Source organism: Tachyglossus aculeatus, chromosome 4, assembly GCF_015852505.1.
Source record: "Tachyglossus aculeatus isolate mTacAcu1 chromosome 4, mTacAcu1.pri, whole genome shotgun sequence".
NCBI lineage: Eukaryota > Metazoa > Chordata > Mammalia > Monotremata > Tachyglossidae > Tachyglossus > Tachyglossus aculeatus.
The window spans coordinates 26,363,305-26,379,209 of NC_052069.1; the positions used below are offsets into that span (position 1 = coordinate 26,363,305).

The following is a 15,905-nucleotide window of genomic DNA, read 5'->3' on the forward strand; positions in this document are numbered from 1 at the left end:
CCCTTGGGAAAAGAGTGAATACTGACTCTAGAAGCTCTTTGAAGGCAGAGACCATTAAGCTCGTTGTGGGCAGGGAACGTGGCTGTTTATTGTTATATTATACTCTCCCAAGAGCATAGTACAGTGCTTTGCACAAAGCAAATGCTCAGTAAATACGATTGAAAGAAAATATGATTGAATGACTTGCTTCTCAAGCATAGTTCCAGGAATCTAATACAGATCCATAAACCTAGTAGGAGTGTAAGCACACTGAGAGCAGGAAACATATTATTTCTCTTTGTTGTATGTTCCCAAGTGCTCAGTACAGTGCTTTGAACACAGGGAGAACTCAATATATACTATTTCCACTGCTACCGTCCGTAATGATTGATATACCCATTAGCACACATAATACACTCATTAAACCAAACTTAGGGAAAACAATTTCAGTTGCTCTGAAAAGGGATAGAAATGGACATCTATACTTAAGATGAGTAACAGGATGGTAGGAACAGATTTATCAGAGTGATCCATAAATGAAGAAGCAACTATAAACCAACCCTGGCAGTACATGCTCATCTACGTAACCATTTTTTCCATTCTCTTGGCGCTCAATCAGCTCTTTCTTCCTCATATTTATTCTTGCTACTCTCCCAGTACATTACAACTCGTATACTTCACTTCCCTTGAACTAAGCTACTCACTGTGCCTTGTTCTCATCTCTCTCTTGCTGCTGACCTCCTGCTTACACCCTCTCTTCTGCCTCCCTCTTCAAATCTAGATGGTGAACCCACTGTTGGGTAGGGACCGTCTCTATATGTTGCCACCTTGTACTGCCCAAGTGCTTAGTACAGTGCTCTGCACACAGTAAGCGCTCAATAAATACAATTGAATGAATGAATGGTAGGCCCCATCTTCGAGACCCTTCTGTAATCACATCTCCTCCAGGAGCCCTTCCCTGATTAACCTCTCCTCTCCCTGTCCTATTTCTCCCCCTACTGCTTCTTCTCAATTCATTCATTCATTCATTCATATTTATTGAGCGCTTACTGTGTGCGGACCACTGTACTAAGCGCTTGGGAAGTACAAGTCGGCAACATCTAGAGACGGTCCCTACCCGACAGCGGGCTCACAGTCTAGAAGGGGGAGACAGACAACAAAACAAAACGTATTAACAAAATAAAATAAATAGAAGAAATATGTACAAATAAAATAGAAGCTCTTGGATACCCCCACCAACCACTTCCATATAGCACTTTTGTAACATATCTTTAAACATAATTGCTTTTCCCTACCTAGAATTTATGTTAGTGTCCCTATTCCCTGCTAATTTGTAAACAACCTGGAGACAGGGTTCATATGTACTAACTCTATTGTACTCTCCCAAGTATTTAATTTTCAGAGTAATTGAAATTATTTTCCCTAAATCTGGTTTAATGAGATTAAGTATTATGTGTGAGCCCTCTTTGAGACTGTAAGCCCGCTGTTGGGTAGGGACTGTCTTTATATGTTGCCAACTTGTACTTCCCAAGCGCTTAGTACAGCACTCTGCACACAGTAAGCACTCAATAAATACGATTGAATGAATGAATGAATGTATGCTAATGGGCATATCAATCAATACGGATGGTAACGGTGGAAATAGTATATATTGAGTTCTCCCTGTGTTCAAAGTGCTGTACTGAGCACTTGGGAACATACAACAAAGAGAAATAATATGATTCCTGCTCTCAGTTCTGCCCAGAGTAAGCACCCAATAAGTACTCTGGGTTGGTATAGTCTATTTATAAATTATTTTGTGTCTGGATAGTCAATCTATAAATTATTTTGTGTCTTTCATTCATTCATTCAATCATTCGTATTTATTGAGTGCTTAATGTGTGCAGAGCACTATACTAAACACTTGCACTGTACTAAGCGCTTCCTCCCCCTCTCTTGACTATAAGGTTCTTGAGGATTAGGATTGTGTCTAATAATAATGATGATAATTCTGATACTTGTTAAGCGCTTACTGTGTGCCAGGCACTGTACTAAGCATTGGGGTAGATACATGAAAATTGGGTTGGACATAGTTCCCATGTGGGGCTCACAGTCTCAGTCCCCATTATCAGGATGAGGTAACTGAGGCCCAGAGAAGAGAAGTGACTTGCTCAAGGTCACACAGCAGACAAGTGGTGGATCCGAGATTAGAACCCATGACCTTCTGACTGCTATGCCCATATTCCATCCAACACGCCACGCTGCTTCTTATAATAATAATAATGATAATGATAATAATAATAATAATGGCATTTATTAAGCGCTTACTATGTGCAGAACACTGTTCTAAGCACTAGGGATGTTATAGGGTGATCAGGTTGTCCCACGGAGGGCTCACAAGCTTAATCCCCATTTTACAGATGAGGTAACGGAGGCACAGAGAATTGACTTGCCCAGAGTTACACAGCTAACAGTTGGTGGAGCAGGATTTGAAGCCATGACTCTGACTCCAAAGCCCGTGCTCTTTCCACTGAGCCATGCTGCTTCTCTAGTATTTGTTAAGCGCTTACTATGTGCCAGGCACTGTTTTAAGTACTGGGTAAGATACAAGGTAATCAGGTTGTCCCACATGGGCTCACAGTCTTAATTCCCATTTTACGGATGAGGGAACTGAAGCACACAGAAGTTAATTGATTTGACCAAAGTCACACATCTGGTAAGTGGTGGTGCCGGGATTAGAATCCGCAACCTCTGACTCCCAAGCCTGTGATCTTTCCACTATGCCATGCTGCTTCTGCATCTATTCTACGCTCTCAAGTGTTTAATATATTGCCTCATACAATCCAATAAATGACTGATGAGGTCAACATGGCCTAGTGCATGGAATTGGGAGTTAGAAGGAGCTGGGTTCTAATCCCAGCTCCACCAGTTGTCCGCTGTGTGACCTTGAACCAGTCACTTCACTTCTCTTGGTCTCAGTTATCTCATCTTTACAATGGGAATTAAGACTGTGAGCCCCACAGGGGACATGGATTGCTTCCAACCTGTTTAGCTTGTATCTACCCCAGTGCTTAGTACAGTGCATAGTAAGTGCTTAACAACTACCATAAAAAATAGACATTTATGGAAACCTAAGTTCTAGTACAGAATGTGAGCCTTTTGAGAACTCCTCAAAGTTAGTCTTGGAGAGAAGCAGCATGGCTCAGTGGAAAGAGCCCGGCCTTTGGAGTCAGAGGTCATGGGTTCAAATCCTGACTCCACCAATTGTCAGCTGTGTGACTTTGGGCAAGTCACCTAACTTCTCTGTGCCTCAGTTCCCTCATCTGTAAAATGGGAATTAAGACTGTGAGCCCCACGTGGGACAATCTGATCACCTTGTATCCCCCCAGTGCTTAGAACAGTGCTTTGCACATAGTAAGTGCTTAATAAATACTATTATTATTATTACTATTATTATTATATAGCAGTTATTCTTTGGGTGGTGCCTCCCGCGTCTAGACTGTGAGCCCACTGTTGGGTAGGGACCGTCTCTATATGTTGCCAACTTGTACTTCCCAAGCGCTTAGTACAGTACTCTGCACACAGTAAGCACTCAATAAATACAATTGAATGAATGAATGAATGCCTCTGAGGCTCCTAGGACCTTTTGTAGGAGCCCCTAAAAGAGCTGAAGCAACTCTGAAGGTTTTCTCACTTTCTCTAGCTGCTAATTCTCAGCAGCATAAAAACTCCCACCAGGAAAAACTGGGAAGCTGATCACCTTTCTCCCTTCTCTTCCCTCTAGCACTTTGAAGTTCAACAGCAGCTCACAATTTGCTACTTCTCATTGATCAGGGTCTCTCTGTGTTCAGCCTCCTCCCAGGTTCTGTCTGTTATTGTTGTTTTTCCGTCAGAAGCTGCTTGCATTTAGCTTTTTCTGCTTCATCAGCTCTGATCCTTGGCTGTGTGACACCGACTGCCCTGCCACCCCGCAGCTCTGCCCTAAGAAAGGGTATAATACTACAGTGTCCTATTAATAATAATGATAATGATGATGACATTTATTAAGCGCTTACTATGTGCAAAGCGCTGTTCTAAGCGCTGGGGAGGTTACAAAGTGATCAGGTTGTCCCTCGGGGGGGTCACAGTTTTAATCCCCATTTTACAGATGAGGTAACTGAGGCCCAGAGATGTTAAGTAACTTGCCCAAAGTCATATAGCTGACAATTAGCGGAGCTGGGATTTGAACCCATGACCTCTGATTCCAAAGCCTGTGCTCTTTCCACTGAGCCATGCTGCTTCTCATACTATTACTCCCCCTCTCCATCCCCTCCGTCTTACCTCCTTCCCTTCCGCACAGCACCTGTATATATGTATATATGTTTGTACATATTTATTACTCTATTTATTTTACTTGTACATATCTATTCTATTTATTTTATTTTGTTAGTATGCTTGGTTTTGTTGTCTGTCTCCCCCTTTTAGACTGTGAGCCCACTGTTGGGTAGGGACTGCCTCTATATGTTGCCAACTTGTACTTCCCAAGCGCTTAGTACAGTGCTCTGCACACAGTAAGCGCTCAATAAATACGATTGATTGATTATTACTACCCTCTCTTGCTTTCCCCCTTTTCTCTATGGCAGGAAAAGGCTTTGATGGTACAAACAGCCCAGCTGGACTATATTAAAACCCAGTAAAACCTCAAAAACAGAGGGCTTTTTGAGGGTATTGGCTGTAGTGACTCACATTAGGACTGTCCTCTTTAGAGCAGCAAGGGACCTGGAAATGTCTCCTTCCGTTACAGTGTCTTTGCGGTTTTTATCAGGTTTCTTATTTTTCTTGTGTTACGTTTTGGGGTCTTTGTGTATTCAATTGCTCTTCACTGCCAGCCTCTCACCCTGCTCTTTTTCATTTGTGAGCCAGGGAAAGGACAAGAGAAGTTAGGAAAGTAGTGTTGGGTAGGGTCCGTCTCTATATGTTGCCCATTTGTACTTCCCAAGTGCTTAGTACAGTGCTCTGCGCACGGTAAGCGCTCAATAAATACGATTGAATGAATGAATGAGTGTGACAGTGGATAAAGCATGGGCCTGGGAACCAGAAGGACCTGGGTTCTAATCCTGCTCGGTTTGTCTGCTTTGTGACCTTGAACAGATCCCTTAACTTGCCTTGGCCTCATTTTTCTCCTCTTCTTCAGTTTCATCACCTGAAAAATGGGGATTCAATAGCTATTCTCCCTTCTACTTAAGACTGTGAGCCCCATGTGAGACAGGGACTGGAGCCAGCCTGAGTAATTTATAACTACCCCTGTGCTTAGAACAGTACTTTACACATAATAAGTCTTTTAGACTGTGAGCCCACTGTCGGGTAGGGACTGTCTCTATATGTTGCCAACTTGTACTTCCCAAGCGCTTAGTACAGTGCTCTGCACACAGTAAGCGCTCAATAAATACAATTGATGATGATGATGATAAGCGATCACCTTGTATCTATCCCACCACTTAGAACAGTGCTTGGCACATAGTAAGCACTTAACAAATACCATTATTATTATTATTGTTATTATTCATTCATTCATTCAATCGCATTTATTGAGCGCTTACTGTGTGCAAAGCACTGTACTAAGCGCTTGGGAAGTACAAGTTGGCAACATATAGAGACGATCCCTACCCAACAGTGGGCTCACAGTCTTGCTATCATTATAACAAAATACAACAACTGATAGACCTGGAACAAAAACTGCCATCCAGGATTTGGCATGTAGCTAATCTGACCCATAGGAGAGATATACTTAGTGGAAAGAGCCCGAGCTTTGGAGTCAGGGGTCATGGGTTCGAATCCCAGCTCACTTATCTTCTCGGAGCCTCAGTTACCTCATCTGTAAAATGGGGATGATGACTGTAAGCCCCATGCGGGTCAACCTGATCACCTTGTATCCCCCCAGCACTTAGAACAGTGCTTTGCACATAGTAAGCGCTTAACAAATGCCATTATTATTATTATTATTATTATTATAAGCACTCAACAGATGCCATAAAATGGGGCAGGTACTACATGTTCATTCTTTATCGTATTCTTCCTCAGGACTTTAATACAGTGCTTTGCTCATAGTAAGGACTCAATTAAAAACCCTGAAGGAATGAAGTTATAATCCATCCCAGAATTGGGATCAATTGGGTGAAGGCCCTTATCCCCTGTGCTTTCTTTTGTCCTTCCTGCTTCTAGAATAAGAAGACCATTTTGAGAGTAAGTTGTATTAAGCACCTTAAAAAGTGTAATGCACCGTGCCACGTACTTGGGAAAGTACAACAGAAGCAAAAAACCAATCGAGTGGTATTTGTTGAATACTTAAAGGCTGCAGAACTCTTTACTAAGAATTGGGAGGGTACAGTGGAGTTGGTAGACACCATCCCTACAGTCTAGGAGGGGAAGACTGATATTAAAATCAATTTCAGGTAGTAAAGCAACAGAACATAGGGCTAGGTACATATGTGCTGTGGGAGGGAGGTGAATATCAAAGTGCTTTACAGTCTAGGAGGGGAAGACTGATATTAAAATCAATTTCAGGTAGTAAAGCAACAGAACATAGGGCTAGGTACATATGTGCTGTGGGAGGGAGGTGAATATCAAAGTGCTTGTGGTGTAAGGACTTTGCATAAAAGGTGCAGAAGGGAAGAAGACAAAATGAGGGGAGATGAGACATTAGAGAAGGCTTTTTGGAGTAGATGATAATAATAATGATGGCATTTATTAAGCACTTCCTATGTGCAAAGCACTGTTCTAAGTGCGGGGAGGTTATAAAGTGATCAGGTTGTCCCACGGGGGGCTCACAGTCTTAATCCCCATTTTACAGATGAGGTAACTGAGGCACAGAGAAGTTAAGTGACTTTCCCAAGGTCACACAGCTGCCAATTGGCAGAGCTAGGATTTGAACCCATGACCTCTGACTCCAAAGCCCATGCTCTTTCCACTGAGCCACGCTGCTTCTCTTGGTTTGTGTGGGGTTTTGAACAGGGGGACAATGGTGGTGGTTTGTTGGCTAAGAACATGGGTGGTAGAAAGTTCATTCATTCATTCATTCAATCGTATTTATTGAGCGCTTACTGTGTGCAGAGCACTGTACTAAGCCCTTGGGAAGTACAAGTTGGCAACATATAGACAATCAATCAATCAATCAATCAATCATATTTATTGAGCGCTTACTGTGTACAAGTCAGCAACATATAGAGACAGTCCCTACCCAACAGTGGGCTCACAGTCTAGAAAGGGGAGACAGAGAACAAAACAAAACATATTAACAAAATAAAATAAATAGAATACATATGTACAAATGAAATAAATGGAGTATAAAATAAATAGAGTATAAAATAAATAAATGGAGTTCCACAAAGGAGTTTGGATGTGAGCAAGGAGTTGCGGGCAAGAGGCAAGATCAAGGCACAGTAAGGAGAACAGTGGAATGAAATTTTATATTTGTGTTCCCCTCCTCCTATTGTTCTAATAGAAAAATTCCTTTTTCTTTTGTAAGAAATTGTAGGTACCTTCAGCTGCTGCTTAGGCTAAGACCTAATTTTAGCTTTAAAAGTCACATTTCCCAATTTTAAAAATAAATTGTAGACTTCAACTACATTTTATATTCTTTTATTTAACCGAGGTCCCATTTCTGTCAGGAATGACTAGTTGCCTGACCTGGTGGCTTTTTATATGATTTTCTTCCTGCACAATAGAGTGTCAAAGCCAAAGCACCTCCGAGCTTATTGTCCTGCAGCACTTCTAGTTAATCACAGTTTCCTTCTCCCTTTTATTTATAGTCGCCAATTCCGGCATTATTTCTCGGTCAAATCCAAACAACCCCAGAAGGGATTCAAAGAGCTGGCTCTGGTTCTTTCAGCTTGTATAAAAGCCAAGCTCAGCTCTTGAAAAACCCTGTTCTCTTTGAAAATCCTTCACAGCAGCCCTCCTTTCCAACTCGTAGATGCTGAAAAGCGTCTCTTGGGTATTACTTTCTCTATGGGGTCTTTAATTTTTCCCAGGATATTAATTTGTGGAGCGGGTTGCTTAGATTAAGAAACCGTGACAGGGCTCAATCCCGACTTCTGTGAGACTGTTGTATAGAGTGTAAAATGCCGTAAGGTTTTTGAATAGACTCCAGTTGTTTTCAAAGCTTCAGCAGACCTTGCCAGATTTAACTCGTTAATAGCTAACTTTAAAGGCAGGACTTTACAACAGGTGGGATTGAATTCTTAACCATCCGGCGACAAATCCAAGCCACCTTAATAGTTCATCTTTATGCCATTTCACTTTTAGATGTGGTACTGTGATTTGATTTGGAAAACGGTAATCGTTCGATTTATAAACATTCTGCAACCAAATTCCTGCTGTTTTTTAAATCAAAAATAGGCCGAGGCAAAACTTTGTCACCAGAGAAATTACTGACTAGGCTCCTATTTATACACTCTTTCATTTCTCTTATCAATCAATCAATCAATTGTATTTATTGAGCGCTTACTGTGTGCAGAGTACTGTACTAAGCGCTTGGGAATACAAGTTGGCAACATATAGAGACAGTCCCTACCCAACAGTGGGCTCACAGTCTAAAAGGCGGAGACAGAGAACAAAACCAAACATACTAACAAAATAAAATAAATATGTTCTCTATTTTAAATGGTATTTGTTAATCGTAGTGGATAGAGCCTGGGCTGGGAGTCAGAAGGACCTGGGTTCTAATCCCGGCTCTGCCGCTTGTCTGCTGTGTGACCTTGGGCAAGTCACTTTACTTCTCTGGGCCTCAGTTGCCTCATCTGTAAAATGGGGATTAAGACTGTGAGCCCCACGTGGGATATGGATTGTGTCCAACGTTGTGCAGAGCATTGTACCAAGCTCTTGAAAGCATACAACACAACAGAATTAGCAGACGCATTCCCTGTCCATAATAAGTTACAGGTCAGAGAAGGGGAAAGATATTAATATGAATGAATAATTTATAAAATATAATTAAAAGATACGTACATAAATGCGGTGGGGGTAGGGTGAACATCAGATGCCCAAAGGTCAAAGATCTAAGTTCGTAGATGACACTGAAGGAAGAGGGGGCTGTGGAAGAGAAGGATTAATCAGGGAAGGGCTCTTGGAGGAGATGTGATCTGTGTGACTTTGGGCAAGTCATTTCACTTCTCTGTGCCTCAGTTACCTCATTTGGAAAATGGGCATTAAGACTGTGAGCCCCACCTGGGATAACCTGATTACCTCGTATCTACCCTAGCGTTTAGAACAGTGGTTGGCACATAGTAAGTGCTTAACAAATACCATCAATTTTATTATTAATAATAATGCTTTGAAGGTGTAAAGAGCGGTAGTCTGGTGTATATGGATTATGCCCTAAAGTCTGCTCCCACCAAGAGGCTGTGTGGGTTAATTAATCAATCAATCATGCTTATTGAGAGCTTCTACTGTGTACAGAGCACTGTACTAAGCTCTTGGGAGAGTTCAACACAACAATACAACAGACACATTTCCTCCCCGCAATCAAATGTGGTATTTGTTAAGCACTTAATAATAGCATTTATTAAGCACTTACTATGTGCAAAGCACTGTTCTAAGTGCTGGGGAGGTTACAAGATGATCAGGTTGTCCCACAGGGGCTCACAGACTTAATCCCCATTTTACAGATGAGGTAACTGAGACACAGAGAAGTTAAGTGACTTGCCCAAAGTCACACAGCTGACAATTGGCGGAGCCAGGATTTGAACCCATGACCTCTGACTCCAAAGCCCGGGCTCTTTTCCACTGAGCCATGCTGCTTCTCTGCACTTAGTATGTGCCAATTACAGTGCTAAGCACCAGGGTAGATACAAGATCATTGGGTTGCACACTGTCCCTGTCCCTAAGGTTCACAGTCATAATCCCCATTTTACAAAGGAGGTAACTGAGGCACAGAGAAGTGAGCTTGCTCAAGGTCACAGAGCAGACGAGAAAGAACAGCATTAGAACTCAGCTCTTCTAACTCCCAGGGCCTTGTTCTCTCCACTATTCTTCCTCTCCCTTTCCTTCTTCCTCTCCCCCTCCTCCCCCTCTCCATGCCCCCGCCTTACCTCCTTCCCCTCCCCACAGCACCTGTATATATGTATATATGTTTGTACGTATTTATTACTCTATTTATTTATTTTACTTGTACATATCTATTCTATTTATTTTATTTTGTTAATATCTTTTGTTGTCTGTCTCCCCCTTCTAAACTGTGAGCCCACTGTTGGGTAGGGACCGTCTCTATATGTTGCCAACTTGTACTTCCCAAGCTCTTAGTACAGTGCTCTGCACACAGTAAGCGCTCAATAAATACGATTGATTGATTGATTGATTGATTGATGTTGCTTCTCTGAGTGTTCTCCCTTTCCTTCTCCTAAAAGTCTTTGCTATTTCAGAGGGAGCTCTTGGATTATAGTACTCCCCGGTAGAACTCTCTCAAAGGTGATATGGGCATTGCCTGATGGTCTGTGGGTTAACTCTTAGGGAACCAGCTTGGTTCAGTGGAAAGAGCCCAGGCTTTGGAGTCAGAGGTCATGGGTTCAAATCCCGGCTCCGTCAGCTGTGTGACTTTGGGCAAGTCATTTCACTTCCCTGGGCCTCAGTTACCTCATCTGTAAAATGGGGATTAAGACTGTGAGCCCCTGTGGGACAACCTGATCACCTTGTAATCTCCCCATTCATTCTTCAATCGTATTTATTGAGCGTTGTATTAAGCGCTTGGGAAGTACAAGTTGGCAACACATAGAGACGGTGTCTACCCAACAGTGGGCTCACAGTCTAGAAGTACTTAGAACAGTGCTTTGCACATAGTAAGTGCTTAATAAATGCCATTATTATTATTATTATTAACACTTCTTAGAGAAGCCGTGAGGCTTAGTGGATAGAGCATGGACATGGGTTCTAATTCCGGCTCTGCCACATGTCTGTTGGATAGGGACCGTCTCTATATGTTGCCGATTTGTTCTTCCCAAGTGCTTAGCACAGTGCTCTACACACAGTAAGCGCTCAATAGACATTGGGCAAGTAACTTAACTTCTCTGGGCCTCAGTTCCCTCATCTGTAAAAGGGAGATTAAGACAGTGAGTCCCATGTGTGACAGGGACTTGATTAATTTGATTAACTACCCCAGTGCTTAATAAGTACTCAATAAGTACCATTATTTTCACAAAGTGTGATGGAATTGCAGCATTTCTGGCCTCCTTTTAACCCAAAACCTTAGGTCAGACATCCCTAAATCATGCGGCCTTCTGATCTCAGCTCTGCGACTGGCCAGCTATGTAACTTTGGGCAAGCCACTTTTTTTAATGGTATTTATTATGTGCTTACTATGCGCCAGGCACTGTACTAAGTGCTGGGTAGATGCAATCTAATCAAAGTGGACACAGTACAGGTTCCATGTGGATCTTAATCCCCATTTTACTGATAACTGAGGAGCAGATAAGTTAGATGACTTACCCAAGGTCACCCAGCAGACAAGTGGAGGAAATGGGATTAGAACCCAGGTCCTTCTGGGTTAACGTCTTAACTTTTCTAAGCTTCAGTTCTAATGGCAGGTAACCATTGCAGGGAGGAATCACGGAATGGGTTTTATACCTTAAACTTGGAGACGTTTATGTAGGTAAGGGATGGATCGGAATATACCTGGGAAATCAAAATTCTGCTTCCATCACTAGTGAAAAATGCCCCGGGAGTCTAAAGGATGTCAAGGTGTTGTGACCCCATTTAAAAGACTAGTCTTGCCTCCAGAAAGTCACCTCAGGGTTCCAGTTCATTGATCGCCCAAAGGCAGGGGTGTCACTTGTGGAATCACCAACACAACTGGGTATATTGTCACATACTCCTAGCCAAGAAATCACTCCTGCTGAGCCCTCCTGCCTTGTGAAATCTGACCCTGTCAAGAACACAGGCAGGTATGGCTTCAGGCAAAATTTGCCTTGCACTGGAAATATATTCCTCTCACTGATTCCTTAACATATGCTCTTCAGAAAATATTGCATTGAATTCCTTTATGAAGCTGATGGGTGCATCCTTAACATGACTGGTGTCTCTTCAGAGTGGCCTTGTCTCCTGATTTTGCACATTTCCCATTCATCCACTTGCCCTAAGAAGCCTAAACAAAGTACAAGATTCTGGATCAAAACATTGATGTGGTTTCTTTTTTGCTTAAAGCCTTTGACAGTTTGGTTTTTAATATCCTCCCTCGTGCGTGTAGAGATATTTTCAGCAGTATTTGTCTATACGGAAAGGTGATTCGGGAACAAAATGTCCATTGGAAATTAGAGCTACAAATTTCTCTTCTATAATTTTCCAAATGAAAGACAATATGCCAGAAGATGAAATCTGTGACCATCTGTAAAATCTCTTTTTTCAGCTCTGATGAAGCCTTCAGCAAAGTCAATTTAAATTACCGCACAGAAAATGGGTTGTCTCTACTTCACTTAGGTTGTATTTGTGGCGGTAAGTACTTGAGCCCTGCTACTTACAAAGGGGTATATGTAAATAATCTGGGATTTGTGCTTCCCAGTAAGATTCAAAACCTTTTTCTAATCAGTTTCCTCCTTTACTTTGCCCCCATGAACTGAGCGAACTCCCCTGTTGAAATACCAACTGACAGGGCAATGTGGCTCTGTTACGATTGAACCCATGTTTGCTCATTCTCCTGTCCAGAAATATTTTCATTGGTTTTACTGCGAATTTAAGTGTAGAGGTGCACACAACCCTAGATAATTTAACTACATTTATTTAGAAATCACAGAATATTCTTCAGGATCGAGTGCTCTTATCAGGGAAGTAGCGGACACTGGTCTCTAGGAAGTTTACAGTTTTCCCCAAAACATCATGCAGTGCTCGCTTCACTGAATGTGGGAATGGATGGTCTGTGCTAAACACAAAATCAGTCAATACTTTCACTGAAAAGGATTTAATGATAAGGATTTAATTTGGTCCATTTTTTAAATTTCCTTTGCTTCAACTCTGAAGTTTTGAAAGCACCAGTCTTTGAAGAGGAGACAGGCAACTTGATTCTTCTTTCTCCCTATTGGACCAAGGGGAAGGATTGGTAGACTTGGTTAAGTGGGTGAAAATATGATGGAGTGAAAAAAGGTGTGAGTGTCTCGTACAGATTATTCCCCACTGATTAGAATAATAATAATGATAATAGTGGCATTTGTTTAGCACTTATTGTGTGCCAGCACTAATAAAGATACTCAGGTTGGATTCATTCATTCATTCAGTCATATTTATTGAGCACTTACTGTGTGCAAAGCACTGTACTAAGCTCTTGGGAGAGTACAATATAACCGACACATTCCTGCCCTAAGTGAGCTCACTGTCTAGAGGGGGAGACAGACATTAATATAAATAAATAAATAAATAGATATATTAATCAATCAATCAATCAATCGTATTTATTGAGCACTTACTGTGTGCAGAGCACTGTACTAAGTGCTTGGGAAGTACAAGTTGGCAACATATAGAGACAGTCCCTACCCAGCAGTGGGCTCACAGTCTAAAATATATTAATAGATAAATTACAGATATATACATATGTGGTGCTTATGAGAAGCAGTGTGGCTCAGTGGAAAGAGCCTGGGCTTTGGAGTCAGAGGTCATGGGTTCAAATCCCTGCTCCGCCAACTGTCAGCTGTGTGACTTTGGGCAAGTCATTTAACTTCTCTGTGCCTCAGTTACCTCATCTGTAAAATGGGGATTAAAACTGTGAGCCCGCCGTGGGACAACCTGATCACCTTGCAACCTCCCCAGCGCTTAGAACAGCGCTTTGCACATAGTAAGCGCTTAAGAAATACCATCGTTATTATTAGTATATGTGCTGTGGAAATGGGAGGAAGGATGAATGAAGGAGCAAGTAAGAGCAGCAGAGAGGGGAGTAGGAGAAGAGACGGGAGGATTTGGTCAGGGAAGCCTTCTTGAGGGAGATGTGTCTTCAACGTTGGATGTATTCCCCTGGCCGGCATGAGGCAAACAGTTTAAGGGGGAGAAGAATACCGTCTTAGAGAAGCAGCTTGATTTTACTGCTTAGAGAAGCAGCGTGGCTCAGTGGAGAAGAGCAGGGGCTTTGGAGTCAGAGGTCATGGGTTCAAACCCCGGCTCTACCAATTGTCAGCTGTGTGACTTTGGGCAAGTCACTTAACTTCTCTGGGCCTAAGTTACCTCATCTGTAAAATGGGGATTGAGACTGTGAGCCCCCCATGGGACAACCTGATCACCTTGTTACCTCCCCAGCGCTTAGAACAGTGCTTTGCACATAGTAAGCGCTTAATAAATGCCATCATTATTATTATTAATACCAGTCAAATCCTCATTTTACAGACAAGAGAACTGAGGCATAAGTGACTTGCCCAAGGTCACAGAGCAGACGAGTGTCAGAGCTGGGGTCAGAACCCGGTTCTGATTCTTAGGCCTGGCTCCTTTCCATTAACCATGCTGCTACTCAGAACATCCATTTTGGGGTGATGGAGGGAAAAGGAGGATTGGAGTGGGTGGAAGGGGAGATCCCAGTGCTTGAGAATGAGAGAGCATAATCTACTTGAGAAAAACAGATCTACTGTTTTTTCCCAGATCTCTCCGGTTCACTATAGCCTTTCTGTTATTATTATTACTATTATTATTATTATTATTTCTGGATAACCTTCTACAAGCTGTTTTGGACTCAATAGAGCAGCGTGGCTCAGTGGAGAAGAGAACGGGCTTTGGAGTCAGAAGTCATGGGTTCGAATCCTGGCTCTGGCACATGTCTGCTGTGTGACCTTGGGCAAGTCACTTAACTTCTCTAAGCCTCAGTTACCTCATCTGTAAAATGGGGATTAAGACTGTGAGCCCCATGTGGGACAACTTGATCACCTTGTATCCACCCCCAGCGCTTAGAACGGTGCTCTGCACATAGTAAGTGCTTAACAAATGCCATTATTATGAGAAGCAGCATGGCTCAGTGGAAAGAGCCCAGGCTTTGGAGTCAGAGGTCATGGGTTCAAATCCCGGCTCCGCCAATTGTCAGCTGTGTGACTTTGGGCAAGTCACTTAACTTCTCTGGGCCTCAGTTCCCTCATCTGTAAAAAGGGGATTAAAACTGTGAGCCCCCTGTGGGACAACCTGATCACCTTGTAACTCCCCAGCGCTTAGAACAGTGCTTTGCACGTAGTAAGCGCTTAACAAATACCATTATTATTATTATTATTTATTATTATCTCTAAAATGGGAATAAAGTTTGCCACATTTACACATTTATGTAAGTAACGTTGTGAAGATGAATAGTTTTCTTTTGTAAAGTGACCATGTCGACATAGTCCCTCCAACAGGAACTTCAGAGATAGGAAGCTCAGAATCTGGGGAGGATGAAATGGTGAAACGGAAGTTTATCAGGCTCATTTGAAAGTCTTATGAAATGGCTGATATGAAATTGGTGCTTGGAATAATTGTCACCCATCTGGGTTTAATTCAGTTTTCTTCTGTTTTCCCATTAAAGCCAATAAGTCCCATATCCGGACTCTGATGTTAAAAGGGCTGCGACCGTCCAGATTAACAAGAAATGGATTTACAGCTCTGCATTTGGCAGTTTACAAGGTCAGTAGCTTTTATGCGATATCAGCGCTCTTCAGGAGTCAAAAACAGGATTTGGCTCTATCTAGGAAACATCCTGATTGCTATTTTGGAAATGGCATCAATGGCGTGTCTCAAGGCAATGCGTTGGTCCTAGCTGTGCTACCCAAGGCCCAGTGAGCGGAATGCGATTGCCACTTTCACCGGGCACCCGCTGCTTGGCAGGACTAAGGAGATGGGATGCTGCGGGCAACAATGGCTCACACAACACAGTGGCTTTGCATCTCAGTGGAAGGAACTCCAGAGGAGACCCAGCCTCACTCGGGAAATGACTAACGAGAAACAGAAAAGGAATCCTGAACACGAACGTCCTCTAGGATTGGGAAGCA

At 42.5% G+C, this 15,905-nt stretch overlaps 1 protein-coding gene across 1 annotated transcript in view; it reads left to right on the forward strand.

Annotated features, from left to right (window-relative positions):
- The window catches only part of LOC119926741 (serine/threonine-protein kinase TNNI3K), a 413,409-nt gene that overhangs the window by 13,175 nt on the left and 384,329 nt on the right, over positions 1-15,905 (forward strand). Inside the window, exons 3-4 of the mRNA XM_038745086.1 lie at positions 12,332-12,417; positions 15,443-15,540. Of these exons, the coding sequence (XP_038601014.1) occupies positions 12,332-12,417; positions 15,443-15,540 (184 nt within the window). The remainder of the gene's footprint in view (positions 1-12,331; positions 12,418-15,442; positions 15,541-15,905) is intronic.